This window comes from Macrotis lagotis, chromosome 2 (assembly GCF_037893015.1).
Source record: "Macrotis lagotis isolate mMagLag1 chromosome 2, bilby.v1.9.chrom.fasta, whole genome shotgun sequence".
Taxonomy (NCBI): domain Eukaryota; kingdom Metazoa; phylum Chordata; class Mammalia; order Peramelemorphia; family Peramelidae; genus Macrotis; species Macrotis lagotis.
In genome coordinates, this window is record NC_133659.1 from 195,365,470 (window position 1) to 195,385,459 (window position 19,990).

Consider the following 19,990-nt stretch of genomic DNA (forward strand, 5'->3'; position numbering starts at 1 on the left):
GGGGGCAGTACCTCAAGGTTCCAGTCCCTCAAAGGATCTCCCGATCAGGTTGTTGAAAGTTGTTTGGGCTCAGCTTCAAGTGCCAGGACACATCAGAGTGACTCTGGGGGAAGGGCTAAGGAAGTCACATCCCTGGCAATTTCACAGCAGTCCTAGGAGCTTGGTAAGAGTTGAGAACAGGCTGCTACTAGAGCCTTTAGTAAAATAGCCACCCCCCAACATGGGGTTTTCTGCCACACCAAGAAGAAAGCTCATCACCATGGCAATACCAGCCTCCAAGCCCACTGAGGAAGGGGAAAGAAATAGGGTTGACCAGATGGTTATCAATATTGCCTGGGACTTGGAAGGAACCTTAACATCTCACCCATCCATCCTGGCCCTCAAAATGTTTGTTGACACTAGGGAGCAAAAAAAAAGAGATTATCATCAATAATAAACTAGGGTCCATATTCCAAACCACTCTCCCTAACAACCCCACTAATCACCTAGGACAATAATAACAACAATGATGATGATAGCTAGCATTTATATGAACACTTATTACATACCAGGTTCTGAGAGCTAAGCACTTTACAAATCTTCATTTGAGCTTCATAACATTGGGAGATAGATGCTATTACTAACCTCATTTTAGAGATGAGGAAACTGAAGAGGTTAAGTGACTTGTCCAGAATCATTCTAATTAGTAAGAGTAATCTAAAAATGTCAGAGACCAAATTTGAACTCAAGTCTTCCTGACTTTAGCCCCAAAGTTCAACCTATATACCACTTTGCTGCCAAAGCTACATTTGTATAAGCAGGAATGTAGCTTTGCAAACAGGAGCCAGATGTCTATAGTAGATGTCCACCTGTTTTTTTTTTAAATGGAGCATCTAGGAAAGGAGTAAAAGTATTCAGCCCATTCTCCTAAAAGTGCCCCATTCCAGTACAACCAACTGGTTATGGTCCAGAAGTTCCAGGATTACTTATTTCCATCCTCTGAAGATTCTGCTAGTTTGTTGGTCCCAATAGTGTTCTGAGATGAAGGGAAAGAAAGGAATCAACAAATCTTTCCTAAATCTGCTCCTCCACTTATAGCCCCAATGATCTGATGCTAGTCAAATTTCCAGAGAAAATTGGCAACATTTTCCCCTCAACTTCCCAAGGTTCAAAGAGACAAAATTGAAAGATTCTTTAATGCTGAAGTTCTCTCTGAGTCATCCCTGGTGCCACTACCTTTACCTGGTTCAGGCTCCAATAACAGCACCTTTTCCATCACTTTACTGATAGCCCACTTCAAGGAGAAAAGTAGAACAGTAGCTTTTATTACCACCAGCCTAGTTGGACTTTAGTAAGATTCCCCACCTCCTGGCAGGAACAATTGATTACACAGGCAAAGAGAGGAATTCAGTAAGGACAGAACAAAATTCAAAAAAGAGATTAGGACAAACCAATAAGCTAAAAATGTCTTCCACTGTCCATCACAGAAACAAAGATTGAGAATTGGAATGGTATTCATGAGATTATAAAACCCTCCCCCTCATTTTCAGAGGGAAACTGAAGCACTGAGAGGCAGTGAGTTAACCAAAGTAACAAAGTAATAAGCACCTAAATGTAGCACACTTTCCATTTCTATGAAAGTCAATTGTAGCAATTTAAAAAGTGAATTTTGGATTTGGAAAGCCTGGACTTCATCTCATACCATCTGTGTAATCCTAAATCATCACTTAATGTTTTCTGCACAAAATTCATCATGTAAAATACTCTCAATATTCTCATCAATCCTTTTCCTGAAAGCCTAAGTCTCACCTGACATTCAAATCAAAAGACATGTATCACAGGACAGACATGTATTGCCAAGGAAGGCCAACTGACCAGTTCACTTGAGCTCATTGAAGTTACCAAAGTCAACACCAACTCAACTTGCCATAGATCATGATGAGGGTAGCAGGGAAAGGAACTCAGGTAATGAAAGGATTGTTCTGTCCCCTTGTTTTTTTCAGGACCAAAAAGTAAGCCAGCTATCTTCAATTGGAATAGTCTCTTGTTAAATGGGAAGGTCTGATTCCTTAAGCTTTAAGTGGGCAAACTCCTATACCTTATCCTGGGAGAAAAATCTGTTTGCTTCCCTTATATCTTCTTTATATCTCCCCTTTTTTCTTTTTGCAAGGCAATGGGGTTAAGTGGCTTGCCCAAGGTCACTAACTAGGTAATTAAGTGTCAGAGGCTGGATTTGAACCCAGGTACTCCTGACTACAGGGCCAGTGCTCTGTTCACTGCGCCACCTAGCCGCCCCTATATCTCCCCTTTTCTAAATTTATTTTCCTATCCTTTGATGGTTCATTCAGTTTAGAATAGATTTCTCAAAATAGCTAAAAATCCCTCACAACCCCAACCTATTGAATATCCTCAAGGAACTTCACATCCCTCACCAACCAGGGAAAAAAGCAAAACAGGGGAGTTTACTGTTATATAAACTGCCTTCTGTGGAAGACCCAGACTCTAGCACAAAGAATTTCTGAAGTAGGGAAAAGAGAACTGTTACTAGCTAATGCCCAAAAAGACATTTTATGAGGATTAAGCATCTGTGGAGATATCTGATTGTAAAATGGATATGGAGTTAGAAGATCTGGGTTCTAAATCTGGCTCTACTTATTATAACCTACCTTCTGAATCTCTTTCCTCTGAGTTCCAACAGTGAAATAAGAGAATTGAATTAGATGATCTTCAAAGTATCTTCTAATTTCAAATTTCAAGTACTATGATCCTATGAGTCTGAGGGAGCCTGAAGTTACAGAAAAGACAGTAAAAGGGCACCTTACCCCTTTCAATTAGTACAGATCCTGAAGACCAAGACAAATACATTGTAGAGTATTAGGAAAACCTGTAGATATGATGGGTAAACCAACATCTTTGAAGCAGGGTAGGAAGGTGCTAGAAGATGAGAAGTAAATGTCCTTTTCAAAACATGAGCAAAGAATGATTTTGGACATTTAAAAACTAGAGTGTAACAATGCTTGGGAAATTTACAGACTATTCAATGTATAATACCACATAAACCACATAAAGAGAATCACTTAAGATCCCAGCATGGATTTGCTAGGAACAAGTCAAGTTAAAACTAACATCATTTCTTTTTCTGAGAGTTCCTATCAGATAAGTAAAATGGGAATGCCACTGATATAATGCCTCAATTTCAGCAAAGCAATTTGACTACTCTTATCCCTGCAAGTCTGCATGACAGGAATCAAGTAGTCTTAACTTGATAAACTGTACCCAAAAGTAGTATATTATATCTTTATTTTTATCAATATTTTTATCAATAAAGTAGATTAAAGTGGACTATTCATCAAATTTACAAATGACAAATACAGAATTTGTCAAACAAATAAAGGATTCCATAAAACAGCAAAAAATACTAGAAAAAAAAAGATTGAAAAAATTAGGGGGAAAAAAAAGGAATTACCAGATTTTTAAAAAATGACCTGCAAACTAGGTCCAAGGAGATAAAATAAGAATCACCAGACTCTCTGAAAACAATAATTTTTTAAAAGCTTAGACACATTTTGAGAATTCATAAATGAAAACTACCCAGATTAGAACCAGGGAGCAAAGTTGTGACAGAAAGAATTTACTTATCACTTCTTGAAGGAAGCAACAAAAGGAAAAATCTCAGGAAGATCACAGCCAAAATTAACAATTCCCATGTCAAATAAAAAATGGTGTAAGCACACAGCAAGAAGCAATTCCCATGGGGCGGCTAGGTGGCATAGTGGATAAAGCACCGGCCTTGGAGTCAGGAGTACCTGGGTTCAAATCCGGTCTCAGACACTTAATAATTACCTAGCTGTGTGGCCTTGGGCAAGCCACTTAACCCCATTTGCCTTGCAAGAAAAAAAAAACCTAAGAAGCAATTCCCAATACAAATAACCAGTTAAGTTCACCAAAAAACTAGAGATCCTAGAATACAGTATTTGAAAAGGCAAACAATTACAGTCTTACAACTAAGAACAACTTACCCAATCCTACATAGGGAGAAAATGAATCTTTAATAGATCAGAGGACTTTTAAGCCTTTGACGAAAAGACCAGAAATGAAAAGTACTTTGAAACACATAGAATTAGTGAGAAACTTAGAAAAACAAATTTAGCTGAGCATTTGGAAAGAGTTGTATAATAATAGTTATAACATTTTAATGAGAGAAAAGGAACAAGTATTCTTTCACAATTTTAATGTCTTCAAAAGATAGGAACTTAAAGAAAATCAGAAAACTTGAGGATGAATTGACTCCGTTTTTAGAGTTTTAAAGAAATAAGAATGTGGGGAAAAGAAGTAAAAAGGGCTCAAAACTGTTATTTCTCATAAATGGAAAGTATGAGAAAAGAAAACAAACATGGAGGAAAGGGTAAGGGGAGGTAACATTAGATGAACTTCATTCTTATCTGAAACGGACAAAGAATGTCGAACACATGCATGCACAGAGTATGGTACAGAAATATATCAAATTCAGCAGGGAGAAAAACTGACAAGAAAATATTGGGGATAAGGGGGAAAGGAAAGAGGGTAATACTAGAGAGGAAATAGTTGAAAGGAAAATAAATATCATGATATTAGAAGGAAATTAAAATGCCAAAAGCAAAGAACAATTATTAATTAAAAGCTATCAATTAACTTAAGTAATTAAGGATTATTAAGCTATAAGCAATGATAAAAGAAGTGACTTCAGAGAATTCTGGAAAGAATGACCCCATGCAAAACAGAAATAGAATAAATTGTACAAGCAAAACAACATTGTAAAGAAAAACAACTTTCAAAGACTTAAGAATTCTGATCAAGTAACATCCAACCAAGTGAATAGATGACTTACAATGAAGTCTTACTCAGTGCATAAAATGACATACATTTTTGAACATGGCAACTTCAAGGAAATGTATTTTGTTCGACTCTGCTTATTTGTTACAAGATTTTTTTCCTCTCTACTTTTAACTGGGGGGGGATCAAATGGGGTGGCAATAATACCACCAAAAAATAGGGTGCTTGAAATATTTTTTGAAATTCATAGAGGCAAAGGAAGTTTATAAGGAAGCACAGATAAGAGAGTTTAGAAAGTTAGCCAAGTGGAATTTTTTACATCCTGTAAAAAAAAGAAGCAAGCAGATTTGCTGATAATATGATTTACTTAGAAAATCCTATGGAATAAGTAAAGAAATTACTTGAGAAAAAGCAAGTAGGACAAAATGGAGATTTATTTCATGGTTTATTTATAACATTTATGGCATTGCACATATGAAAATACTTTTTGAATGTATGTTTAGAAATTTTTAATTTTAAAGACAGGAGCTTAGGGTGATAAACTTCTTCTTTTAACGATTAGTCAATAAATAACTCTGGGTCCTGTTCCTTTCCAAGGACTGTGGTCTCTGGCTTTCAATGAATTTTCCTAGGACTTTCAAGAGAAAAAGTCAAGGACATAACGTTCTCAACCTCATTTCTGTTATAAGTGCCTGTGATCATACAGATCAGTGATATACATTTGTACAGTCTTTAGACAAGTCATTTTATCTCAATAGGAATCTCAGCCTTTTTTGGTAAAACAAGGGGTTAGACTAGAAAATTTCTAGGATCTCTTATAGGTCAAACTCTTTTAAGAAGCAATCAGATGATGACCATTCAGGTAGAGGAAAAACTAAGGAAATCTGAGATGTTTATTCTCAGGCTTAGAAAAATTATACTTTTTGTAGCATTTTATAACAAGGAATTAGAAATAAAATGAGTGCTCATCAATTTTATGGCTAAAAAAATTTAGGGTGTATGAATATAACTGGATTGTATTGAGCCATAAGACATGACAAATATGAAGAATTAAAAGAAACCTGCAAATATATGTATGAGTAAATGTTGAATGAAGTAAGAACTAGGAAAAAACTTATAAGATGACCAGAAGAGTATAAAGACTACAACTTTGAAAGAGTTCAAAACTCTTTCAAAAATCAATGTAGTGACCAATGATCAATCAGTTAAGACTTCAGGATACTGAAGATCAAACATTATCTCCCTTACTTGGTAAAGATAGACTCTAGAGGGACAGAACAAGACACTTATTTGGATCAACTATATTTATGTTATTAAAGTTCATAGGGGGACATAATTAGGGAAATTTTTCTTACTATGTTAAATGCAACATACTTTTGAAAAAACAAACTTCATAACTAAGTTCACAGTTCCTGTTTTACTCTTATTTGTATAGTGGAATATTTGTGTTTGTTTAGGAGGGGAGAGGGACTGGACCTGTGATTTCATAAGACTTGTCAGATGAGTCTTTAAAGGTTACCTAGAGCATTGAGATGTTAAGCAACTTACCCAGCATCATACAACCATTTTGTTTCAGAGATAAAACTTGAACCTAGGTCTTCCTGGCTTGAAGGCCAGTTTTGTATCCTCTACACAGGTCATAAAATGAATAAAATTTTAAACCTAAGATACAACTATCTACAACTATATGGAGAGTTCTCATGTGGAAGAGGAAATAAAATCGAAGGTAAAACCTGACCACTAATTCCACTTTCTTCTTTTATAAATGAGGAAAGGCCAAGATTCCACAATTATTTTAGAGTGGTCAAAATCAGAAATCAAGACTCCAATCTAAATTTTTCTACTATGTTTCCCAGACTTGTAGTCAATATGTATTGCTGGGTTCTCCAATTCTCTACCTATGTGATCTTGGACCAGTATTCCAGTACTTTTATCTCTGAAACTTTTTTTTTCTTAAATTGGGGTGGGGGGGTAAGGGACAAACATAGGGGTTGAACTATATAACCTCTAAGGTCTTTTTTTTTTAGGTTTTTGCAAGGCAAACGGGGTTAAGTGGCTTGCCCAAGGCCACACAGCTAGGTAATTATTAACTGCCTGAGGCCGGATTTGAACTCAGGTACTCCTGACTCCAGGGCTGGTGCTCTATCCACTGCGCCACCTAGCTGCCCATCTAAAGTCTTTTGCAACTAAAAATCTATCAAAACTGCCTCTCCAGTTATTGGCAAGAAGCTACACTGAAGCTTTCAGGAAACCAACTGTCCATTCATGCCATTGATCAGTTGGCTCATGTAAACTAAAATTGTAGCACTTTCTTCCTTTGAGCTGATGTCTGTTCAGCATCTGAACATCTTCCTTCAAACTTTTTATAATCAGAACTAAGATTTATTCCTCTTAAAAGTTCACCTTATTCAGTCAGGGTCCTATCATTCTGGACTTTTTCAGATTCTTTTGGACCTGGTACTGACATTCACCACTTTGAGCAACAAATAGAAGAGCCCTCTCTACCTGTGTCTGTCACTGATTATAAATACAGATGAACAAAATAGAATCAAGAATAGACAGGTTCCTAGGTGGACACCTAGCCAATAATTACTCTTCAGATTTGATGATAGTGCACATTTCTTGTCTTGTCCACAAAGACATCTTAAAAAATGTCCATCATACTAAAATCCATGTATTTATGAAATGAAATGGAATCACTGAAGTTCAGTATGGACCTGGAGCAAGTCACCTCTCCTCTCTGGATCTGTTTCTTCATCTGCAAAATGAAGAGATTAAACCAGTTGACCTTTTACGTCCCCTCTAGTTCTAAATCTATTATCTTATGAACAGCCAGTCAATCCATTCTGTAACAAAAGGAAATTTGATTATGACTTAAGGAACCCATGCCAGTTGTCAATTACTATTCTTCCTTAGTTGTCATAAACTAGCTTTTAAGTCTATCTAAAATTTCTGCAGAATAAGCATCAAACTCAAAATATGCTAAATCTAGTAAGCCTTAGTCTCCAATGATGCTTCCTGATATTGAGGAGAGGTTCAAAATCACAGTACCTTCAGCATCCTAGGAGGGAATCCATAAGAATCACAGATGCAATGATTCAAATACATTTAAAGTAGCTGGGTGTCTTGTTTTCACTTCACTTACCTTGGTTTTTAAGAACCAACTCATTGTTTATTTTTACCTTTTCTAGTTTGCAAGTGAGTTCCTTAACAAAAACACAATATCCCCATTATAAAATACTTCATCTTCTGCCCCAAGAAGTAGACTTATCCCTCTCTTGACCTTCATGACTATAATACAGCCTTATTTATTAGCCTCAAATCATCCTGGTCTTACTAAATCTTAATTATGTGCTTTTGTCTTTGTACATGTTAAAATTCCAAGAGCTCCCTGTGCAGCCACTTCAGTTTCTTTGTTTGTCCTTTTCTTTTTTCATCAGGACCATTCATGACTGCAATCAACAAAGTTTTATTTGCAAATATCTCACACCTATCTCCAGCTTTCTTCCTTTTTCAAATCTTCAGTCACAAGTTCACATTCTCTGAACTTCTAAAATTTTGCAGGGGGACATTAACTACATCTAACATTTTGTTCCTTTTCTGTTCTGTTACAATCTCCAAGATGATAATCATATTATCCCAAGGTTCCCATAAATTTTGTTTCACCAACCAATTCTCCTCAATGTTTTTTCTACCTTCTGAGAAGTGATTTCAAAAATCATTCTGCAGCATCATACATCATGAGAAAGGCGTCAAATAACCATTTCTCATTATGATGGTCTTGGATTTATCCTTTGCCCAGTACAGGTGTCAGATTACCGGAAAGAGAGAGAAATTGGGGTGAAGGTGAAGAGGTAAAGAATGAGTTGGGAAAATTCAAGGTCAAATAGATAGAAGGATATCTTCATCTTATGGTTGCGTTTAAGATCAAAAACAAGAGCTTCTCTAATTCAATCCTTTTGATTTGGGAGGGAGGGGAAAGTAATCGCAGGCAGGTTACTATATGTAATTCCTGCCACTTCCCAGAACCTAAAATCAGATGTTCCTCATTTCCATCTCCTCCTTACAAATCCTCACTGTGTACATTCCCTAAACTTCCATCTTTAATTCTTGGCTTTTCCCTGTTCCTTTCAATACTGATAGTTACAAATTTATTTTCATAGTCTCATTTTATAACCTGAATTTTAATCCCTTAGCTTCATAGAAATTGACATATGCAAAGGATCTTATTAAGACCTCAAATTTCTACAAGTACATAATGTTCCCATCCAAATTTTGCCTTATGATTTTGTCCATGGTGAAGGATGTTCTCAGTCACTGAAGCTTAAAAACTCCCAAGTGTTTGAATTCTGCTTTTCTCTCACCCTCTAAATCCAAAGAAAGTTATAATCAGGTCTCATCCACTTTTCCCTATTAATATCTTTCAAATATGTCTTTTCCTAGTTGACAATACCTGATTTTTTCCCCCATTAATCTCCTACTCTATAGCAAACTTGATTCAAGTTTGTGTAAACTTTCTTCCTTCTCTTGCATACTGTATATTGCTTACTGAACCAAGAAAATACCTAGGACAACAATGTAAATGAAAACCAGATTTAAAAAACTTAGAATGCAGATTAAATGCAAGGACAAATCTCAGTTGCACAGAATCAATGATGAAAAATACCTCTCCTCCCTTCCCCCTAACCTACATAAAGAGGTGGGGACTATAGTTGCAGAATGGTACAAAAACTGTCAAATTTAGTCAATGTGACTATAGTTTGCTTAACAATTTATTTGTTGCGAGAGGAATGGTAGGGGAAGTGTAGGGAAGGACAGTGGGAAGTGATAGTGGCACAGAAAACCTTTCACTCCCCTACAAAGTAACTGCCACTGTTGGATCAATTCCAAATTCTTCTGTGCAATATCTAAACATCTTGAGAATCTAGAATCCAAACATACTTTATCTTCCCTCCCAATCAAGATTCACCTCCTGATTCCTCATTCAGGACTTAAATATTCATGATTTTTATGTGGATATTCCCTCCTCCAAAGCAAAGCAAAACTACTCTACAAGGCAGCAGATGATCTTAGGGTGATTATAGCCAAAGATTTAATTATCTGTGGCTAGTCTGCTAATGAGCCCCTCTGAGCTTGAATTGGTCCTTGAATCACATAATAGGACCAAAATTTGCAAGCTCTGGAGCCCCGAAAGTCTACTAGGCCTTCTAATTCAAGAGTATAGCTACACTTCCAAGGCCCCATGGCCACCACATTTTCTCTTCTACTCCAACCAAAGATTATCCAAATTCCAAGCCCAGCACAAGTACCATCTGAATTTCTCCTCTTCCTCATCAAGTACAAATGGTAATGTGTTCCATTATTTTTATTAACTCATAATATACTATATTAAAATCTGGTTTTGTCTTATCTCCCTAATGTAATCTAAGATGGTTCTTTTTTTGTTTTTGGGGGGGACAGGAAGAAGTTTGAGGGGGGTAAAAAACTCACTTCTCTCGTTGCTTCCAGAGTATAATAATGATAGATTAAAAAAATACCATAATATTTGAGTGAAAAAAAAAAACATTCTTTGTTAAGAAAGAACTAAGAGAGTAAATAAAAGCACCAAATTCCTTCCATTCTTTCTAAATTTTTAAAGGATCATGGTTGAAAAATTCTAACAGCCTCAAATTATTCCCCTGAAATATTCCAGCCCTATTTTCCAGATCTCTCACCCTTCCTGATTACAATTCCACCATTCCAAACAGAAAAGTTGTAAATGATTACTTACCTCAGGCTAAACCTATCTGGAAGCCCAATCTTTGTCTTTAGAAAAAGTATGTACTAAACCATCATAGGAGGAGCTATAATCCTTAACAAGAAAGATCCCACATCTTTGGTCACTTCTAATGTCAAATATAACCCTGGGAAAGGTTTTTTCTGAGTTCAACCCTAAATCTTTCTTGTTGAACAATTCTTTACACATACGTTCAGCCTCAATGAAAATAAAGAAAAACTAGTTAGTTCTTACTCTCCTAAAAAGCTTAAGGAAAAAACCTTCCTGAAAAATCTCTAATTTTATTTCTCAGGACTAAATTTTCCTATTACCCTTTTACTCTCTTTTACTGGATTTTCTAGCCTTCCCATCAACTTTTCAAGTTTCTATTGTGGAATTCAAAATGGAGGATCCAAGCGCTTAAATACCTATCAGCAAATATACTTGGAAGACTATTTTTGGTTCTTATAAAGACAGATACAACCCTTTGTTAAATAACTTAAGCAAAACACAGTTATACATGTGGGTATATATACCTAGTAAACTTATGAATCACCCTCAAATCACTTTCTCCTTATAATCATACATTATGCATGGAACATCCAAAAGATTCTGGGAAGCTAGGAGATTATTCTACCTTGTTAAATCACATCCCCTTCACTCCAATTCCCTCCCTTACCCATGGCACACGCAAACCCACTGAGACATAGCTGATGGTTAAAAAATTTGGGTTTTATTGTTTTTGCTAAACAATACTAAAAAAAATTATTTTTGAAGGCAGGGCTTGAATTATTTAGTTTTGATCCATTTAAAAAAAAAAAGAGGGAGAAGAGGGGAAGAGATCATGGCCAAATTTTTTTTTTAAACTTGTTTTACCCCCAGACTCTAGCCAGTTTCCTGGATGCCATACACAGCCCACTCCAAGCCTGATGGAAGAATGAAGACACACTCTAGCCAATCTCACTGCCCTAAGGCACATGAGGAAGGGAATGATGGTTAGCTCTCAGCAGATTATCCGAAGCCAGCCAAACTGATGGATTAAGTTCCAGAAACACCTAGGTTTTTAATAACCTACAGACTGTCATCAGCTAGAAAAGGGAAGGGAAAAGAGAGGGAGTCTGGAGATTACTCAAGATTTGCCTGGACCAGAATTTGGGTACAAAGTCAGGAAAAGAAAAACCAGAGGGATAGGGATAAATCTAGTGTAGAATGAGATAGGGACAAGAATCTCTTATCCCAGGTCACTTGGAAGAGAGAGCTTGTCAATCAAGCAGGAGATGAAATATGCCATGCAAGGTGATTCTTGCAGAGGACAAGAGTATCAACAGTTGTATCTCCAGTCTACCAGGGAATGTTGGAAATTTATTTCTAGTACCATGAAGTGGGATAAAGGGAAAGAACTCTAGAGATTCAGGATACATGAGAAATTCCAGCCCAAGGAAGCAGCTAGAACACAATCTTAAAAAGGTACTTATATTATGAGTCCTCCTTCCCTCGAACCCTGCATTCCATCTAAACACACCTGACTCTCCAAAGGCTGGCAAGAGATTCCGGGATTAGGCCAAGTTGGTTGTTTTCCTAAGGACTTTTTTTTTTGGGGGGGGGGAGTAGAGATGGGTTGGGCCATGATCTAATATAGAGACCTGCAAGAAGCAGAAAATATTTAGAGAACATTTTAATATATATTTTCATATATATATTTAAAGATAAGAAAAATAAAACTAATTCAAGCCATGCCCTGTGCAAAAAAAAAAAATTAAAGTGAGGCACCTATTTGCTGTTCCGGCCTCAACACAAATATCACAGTCAGCTTGTTACTTTTATTTCAGAACGGAAGATGTCAAAGTTTCTCCCATTTGCTCAGAAGGCAAGTATAACCACTTATAAAAACTGAATGGCAGGGAACAGAGTAGGAGAAGAAAGTGAAGGGTGAAAGGACAAAGAGGGAAGGGTACAGAGTATTTTCAAAAATAAAATTAACAAGATGACTGTTCCAGGAGAGAAAAAAGAAAAAAACATGGTAGACAAAACAAGTCTGTTAGTCAAGTAATGATTCAACTTTTAAATTATTCTCTCGTTTCTTTTGTTGTTTTTGTTCAAGTCTAAGGTTTGGAATTGTTAGCCCTTCATTAAAAGAGCTAACGGGAAATAAAGGAATTCCCTCCCCTCCCCCGGCCTGCCTCCGATGAAGACGCCAATGTCGCCTCCCTCCTCTGTTGGATGTTGAAAGAGTCCCCCAAGTGTGCGGGGTGTGGGGACTCAGGATGACAGAGCGGCCTCCTTCTGTGTCTGCTGTGCTTGTGAACGCTGCATTACCTTTTGGCTTTCCACATCTCTAAAATGTTTCTCAACCTGCAAGAAACCAGCAATAAGGAAGGGGATGGAAAGAGGCAACACCTCCCACAGATGCAATTTAAATACTGTCACTGTCCATATTGAACTGGTCAGCAACTCCTTAATCAGATAACCTTTAACCCAAAGGTGAGCAGCACAGAGGTAAAACATTCAGGGCAATTCCAATAAGCAATTTCATGGAAGAACTTGAATCCATAAAGTTACTGAAATTTGAGGAGATCATTTCCCAAATGGGAGATACATGCTCTCATTGCCACTATTATTACTATAGATTTCCAAGAGTTAAGCAGTATCTTATATTTCTATCATGCTTTTTATAGCCAACATTTCATTTGCCCTTCTAAGGACAGAATTTTTTGATAAACAGCACAACTACAGTCGGAGAAGTTGGGCAGACTTGTCCTAAGTCACAGTAACTAAAACTTCATACTGCCAATCCAGGTCTTCTCAATATTCTGTACCCACCCCCACACCAAAGTATCAGTTTCAGAAAGCAAAGAACATGACTTAGAACACTGTTCAATTCAATTCAATAGACAATTCTTTTGTAGGTAACTCTGTGCAAGGCTCTGTGTTAGACACTGACAAATATTGGTTTCTTTGCAGTGCATTCTCTATAGCACAGAAGACAACGGATAGACAAACCACTAGAATACAGACTAGATGGGGTAATATTTAAGTACAGAAGAGAAGAACAAAATGCTATGAGAGAACTGAGGAGGAAAAAATTATTTCCACTGGAATATGGGACAGGAGAAGTATTTACAAGGGAAACAGTAGCCCAATTTGAATCAAGTAAAGAGCATTTTCAAGAATACTTAAGAGATGAAGCTAAAAAGTCTTAAATAGAAGACTAAGTAGTTTGATCTTCATTTAATGGTAATGGAAAGCCACTGAAATTTTTGAGAAAGTGATCTATTAGAAAAATTACACTGGCAACAGAATTGAGTTTTAATTGGAAGGTAGGGGAAGGGACAAGCAGTTAGAACACTAATATGATAGCATGTGGGAGAGTTAATCTAATATCAAGGAGTATCAACTAATACTGATCATTCTAGATAAATAAAAGACAGAGACAGCTATTTGCCTTAGTCCAAAAGGGCTAAAAGTCTTACTCAGTCAACAAGGATTTATTAAGCATTTACTTTATGCCAGGCACTGTATTAAGCACTAAAAATACTGAGATATAAAGGTAAAAAAGGACCCTGAACTCAAGGAACTTATATTCCAATGAGGAAGACAATATGCAAATACCTACATACATACAGGATAAATACAATATAAATGAAAGGGACCATAAAAAGTTGCAGAACAAGATTTCAGCCCAAGTTCTCAAGGATACCAAGGAAGCCTGGAGAAGAGGTGAAGGTTCCAGTTAAAAAGGCACAGAGTCAAGAAATGAAATGCTACAGATGAGCAAATGCAAGAAGACTATTGTACAGTCAGTTCTGCTATGATTTGTCATATACTCCCAAAAAGCAGTGAGTTATGAAAAACTAAGTAATAAAAACTACAGGGCTTATGGGAAAAAATGGTTTTAAGGGTATAATACTCAAAAACACTTATCAGTGATCCACAATAAAATAATAGAAATCTAATAAAAATGGTAGTACAGTTTGAGATATATTAAATAAGAAATACTACAATAAATAGTGGTAGCACCAATGGTCTCCAGCTGTCCTTCACCTCCAGCTGCTGCTACATGATCCATTCCTACAAGACATACAAGGTAAACATGGAGGGTAGGGAGATATGACTCTGATATCATGGCAGCAGACTGAGGTATGGGTAATTGAGGAGCAGTCCTTCTCCACCCACAGTTCCTAGTGCACCAAAAAACATAAAATAATTATACTTTAACTTGAAAAAAGTCTGAGATTTTTTGGGCATTGTGTATTTGGAAGTGGGCACTGGAAAGGTTGTAGCTTATAAGTAAATGTGAAGTGGTACAATTTTCTTCATTCTTGTAATTTCTACATATAAAAACCTTGAAATCTGAGTTATGCTCAAAATGTTTCCTAATGTTATCAGTTATACTGGAACAAATTCAAATTTTCAAAACAAGTATTATAAGTAGATTGAGGTAACCAAATCATATAAACGGTAGAAAGGCATAAGGTATAAGGAAAATAGGAAGTGGTCATGTTATGTAGGGCTTTAAAAGTCAAACAGTGGATTTTATATTTGATCCAGAGGGTAAAAGGGAAAGATTGGAGTTTATTACAAAAGGCACTGATATGGTCACACTTTGGCAGCTAAAAGGGAATGAAGAAATTTGAAGCAGGGCACTTGACTACCCAGGAGGTGATAGAGATTGACAGAAGGGTGAGAGTTGCATGAGTGGAGAAAGGGAAATATATAAGAGATGTGCAGGGAGAAACAACAACACGTGGCAATAGATGACATATGTACAGATTGATTATACAACAAGCATCCAGGACAACAATGAGGTGGCAAGCCTGGGGGACTCAAGACTTCCTCGAGGCCTGCTCACCAAGGCTTCCCTGACTTTCCCAGCTGGCCATCAGTTCCTGAATTCCTGCAGCACTTTATTCAAACTCTAATTTTACTGTTTTTGTCTTACAGGCTGACCTCCCCTACTAAGCAGTAAGCTTTGTAAAGAAAGTTAAGAGAAGGATTTCCCTTCTGCATCTCTAAACATACAGAGCTAGCACAGAGCATTGCACATAGCAGCCACTACACACTGAATAAATGAATGCATGAAGAGAGAGAGGCTGGATGGCAGATGGTCTGATCCCAGTTCCTCCCAACAGTAGGTACCACAAAACCAGTAATGGAGACAAAGAATGCTCTTTCACAGGTTCTCATTGAACCCCTTGAGAGTTGCTAATCACCTTGGACTTTTACAAAGAACTTGTGGCATGAAAGTAAAAGGCTTAACAAGTTGGTCCTAAGCAGCAGAACATGCTGGAAAACATGCAGAAGCAGCGGCTGGTGTTTCCCTTCATGGATTCTGCCAGGAAGCAGGAAGATGAAGGCTGAGGAACCTCCTCCACCCAGGGCCGAATTTCTCGTACTTACTATTTTTCGTACGTGGCTCAGTGCACTCCCTTCTTTGCCTTTACAGTTTTCCACTTGATAGGGAGGTGCAATAACAACTTCTTCCATTACTACAATGTTTTTTTCTTGCCATTTACAGTCCTTAATGCTGAGAGAGGGGAGAAGAGAAAAGGTGAAATCCCACTTCATCGTCAAGCCTACCACAATCTCAACTCCCAAGGACAGCACCTCAAAGGAATGGGCCCAAGAGAAGCCAGAATATCAGCAAAAAATATGTATCAAGGGATAACTATTGAACATTTGCTCATCACTAATACATTCAGATTCCTTTTACAGGAAATATACACTTAAAATGAACAAAGGAAAAACCAAACAAACAAAAGTGAGGCTCAGGGGAGTCACTCTTCAGTCAGAGTGACATATAGAATGTTAGAAAATTGTGTTCCCCAGAGAGACTCACTTGCCTGATGGTTGTAGACTCAGAATTCCAAACCAAACTCATGTTCAAACAAAAGCTAGACTTGAGCTGCTGGATCCAACTTAGCAGTCCAGGAGTCCTGAAGGGAGACAATTCCTCTCATAGCAAAAGAGCCATAACTCATACCTTGATAACTATAGATGTTTTGGTCATCTGCCCTGTGACCTGTCCCTCTTATGTATCAGATGGCTAGACAACACACCAGGACTATATGAGAATCCTAACAGAGGCTCCTTCACATACCTGTAAATGCTCAGATTCTAAAAGCTTGGCCTCATGACAACAGTGATACTAGTTGCCATCTGTGAGTTCAAGCCCTGGCATTTAAAAGGGGCAGGTGAAGATAGCATGAAAGGAGAAGGCATGATATATTTCATCTTTTCAACAGTTAATGGACCCAGTAGAATGCCAAATGACTTGTGCTGTAGCAAAAGGTCTTGTTGGAGCAGTAATAAGGAAATATTCCCCTTGATGGAACAATTATAGTAAAATCCATACTCCTCTACTCCTGGCTCATTATAAGAGAGTAATAATGAGGGGGGGTTATTTTGATTTAAAAAAGAAAACTGGGGCAGCTAGGGTGCACAATGGATAGACCATGATCCTGGAGTCAGGAGGACCTGAGTTCAAATACAGACTCAGACATTTAAATAATTAAATAATCCACTTAGCTGTGTGACCTTGGGCAAGTCACTTAACCCCACTGCCTGGCAAACCCCACCCCACCACCCAAAGGAAAAAGAAAAAGAAAACTAAGAGCTTCTTTTATTCTTTTGGGAAAAGGTACCATTGAGATTAGAGAAGAAAAATTCAAATCCCTAGACCCTGTCTTTTAAGATCAGGATAACCTAAAAATCTATAAAGAAAATTTTAAGAATTTTCAGTATTTGACAATTATCACCTCTGGGAAAGAATAAAGAAATAGAGAAGACAACCAGTCTCCACCCACTCCCCTCCAGCAACTACTTACGTCTTATGAATGGTCTGGAAAAGCTGTTGTCCCTCCAGAGAGACACCAGCACTAATTGCATAGGCCTGGCTCAGCTTCTCTTCTTTCTCTGTTCGAGCTTTGCTGGCAAGCTGAGAGATAGAAAGAACAGAAAATTTTAGGAGGACATGGTCCAGTTCTTTCCACTAGAGACAAGTAACATGCAGAAATAAGTTGTAACTAGACTAAAGAAGAGAAGCTTAGAAAGATTGGCTTAGGAGTTGTAGTTCCCCCAAAATAAAAAACCAAAGCAGGCAATCTTGCAAAGAAGAAAAACAAAAAACTTCATGCTTAAGCCAAAAATATTAGTTGCTTTTCAGTTTTGATCCTTAAAGTTGTGTTTTAACAATATTTTAACAATATAGTAATCTTCAAATATAAAAATTAAGGCCTACAAGGTCCCCCCCCCCTTTCTAGCCAACTCCATAACTTAGGTTCACATGAAGAGGCCCAATTCCATGAAACCCTTACTCACCACCTGCATTCAGAAATGCTAGTCTATAAGACAAAAATCCTTCACCAATAAAATATAGTTCACTATTTCTGTATCTTATCTGAAGAAACAGAACTAGAGAAGAAACAACCTCTTAAGACAGTTCTATCTATATGTAAACTGTCCATATTTTCAATCCAAGGATATCTCCCTAAACACGAAAAACATTTTTGTTCCCACGGCCATACTATCAGCTAGTATAGTAAAAGTTTCAAAGGGGTAAAATCTCATTTTAATATGTCAAAACAGATCTGGAAGGTTAGTCCACTGAGAAAAAGCATGTTTTTAAAAACAAATATTACTAGATTATTTCTAATTATGTATTACTTCCCTCCCTGCTGCCCTTTATATTTTACAGTATTCAGTGGCATGTAATAGGTATTCAATAATATGGCTAAGCAATAGCTAACTATACTGTAACTAGTCAGCCTACTAGGTATACAAAAATTATTCTTCTCATCTTCAGAATGTCAACTTCTTGAAGACAAGGGGATGCTGTATCTGTACTGTGCACCCAGTGCGCCTCAGAGATTAGAATCTCCAAATATCACAAGGTATAACTTGGGAAAACAATTTCATTATTGAAGTCAATCTTTCTTCAAAAGTACAACTCTGACACAATCACAGAAGAGTAAAAAAAAATTTAACTTAAATATCTAATTTCTTAATAGCAAAGCAAAAATTTAGTGGTAATAATATGTTATGGTTGGATAGAAATCCCTAAAGAAAACAGTCACCCTCAGGTTTCAAGATTCAAAGGCAATTTATTACAATCTAGAGCAAGGGAAGAAGTCTGACAAAATATTTTAAACTACTTCTTGCCTTGTCAATTTGGGTACACATATGACATTCCAAGTTGAAAGAAATAGATGAGGAAAAAAAAGGAGGACAAATACTACAGAAGTACTACTGGCTTTTCACAACTAGTAGTCAAAGACTTGGCAATAGTGTGCTACATATCTTTTCAACTTCTTTTGTGCTATTTTTGTCTCACTGGAAAGTAGCTTTAAACAAAGAAACAAGCAAACAAGGCAGATATCACTCCACAGGGTCTTGGCATAAACAGCAGCAAGAGAGGCTTATGGGCTCTAACAATTTCTAAGGAAGAGATGCTGGTAGAATATTTTAAGCAGCAGCAGTCAAAAGTAGTCATCAGTCACTAAGACAACCTTCTGCACAGACAGGGAGACTCATTCTGCTGGACTTTCCAACCAGCCTCTTGGAACCAGAAGACTTCAGGAAGGGAAAGAATAAAGACTTCGGGAAGGGTGAGAATAGAAAGACTGCAAAATAGAGTACCGAGGTGTTTCCATATGGTAACAAGACCCAGCTAGAAGAAGAAAGGGGGGATGGGGGGAGGGGGGAATGGGAAGGACAGTTATGCAGATGTTTGCCACATTAGCAAGCAGAATCAAGTCTCTCATTTTCAACATTCCAAACTTCTTTCAAAGATGATTACTGCAGGAAAACAAAATCATGCAATATCGGACCAGATGAGAGCTGTTTCTGACAAGATTATGCTGACTATATAATTTGAATGTTCAGACTAAAATAAAATGTATGTAAGGATGCAGAGATCAGTTAGCAGCTTGAAATCACTAGAACACAGCCTATTCAGAGATTCCATCCCAAGCAAGTTTAAGAACACTTAGCCAAAAATGTCTAATAATAAACTTCTGTCAATTTAGTCTAAAGAAGCAAAGGCTGGAGAAAGATAGTCTTCAAATATAAGATAGGATATTTTGGAGGTGAAATGGGGTGGCATAATGAGCTGCTTTTCTATTTCTACAAGGGAACGGATAAAATGAGTTTAAATCTCAAAAGAGTTTTAAATTAAACAATAATAGTACTCTGACAAACTAGGTGCATAGTCATATCTCCAGAGACTTTTAAAGAAAAATGCAAGTATCTGTAAGAGTTTAAGCAAAGCTCTGTCTAGAAACAAGAGACTAAAGATCTCTATTCAATTTTCTAGTCCTAGGATTTGAATTTATCCTAAATAGGTAGGTAATAGGGTCTTTGGAAGAACCATATGAAAACACCTCTGTAAGGGCTAAGTATTTGGCCTTATTTTTGTTTTCCCTTTCTCTGCTCTCCAGTAGACTGCTC

General features: G+C 37.1%; 1 protein-coding gene across 2 annotated transcripts in view; it reads right to left on the bottom strand.

Annotated features, from left to right (window-relative positions):
- LSM12 (LSM12 homolog) overlaps nt 1-19,990 on the bottom strand; it is a 40,381-nt gene continuing 20,391 nt past the window's right edge. The window contains exons 3-5 of one of the 2 annotated variants that reach the window (XM_074224275.1): nt 17,371-17,480; nt 15,944-16,070; nt 1-12,898 (exon numbers count right to left, since the gene is read on the bottom strand). In XM_074224275.1, coding sequence (XP_074080376.1) covers nt 12,806-12,898; nt 15,944-16,070; nt 17,371-17,480 — 330 coding nt within the window. In that variant the 3' untranslated portion in view covers nt 1-12,805. The other variant, XM_074224276.1, reaches the window with a different exon arrangement.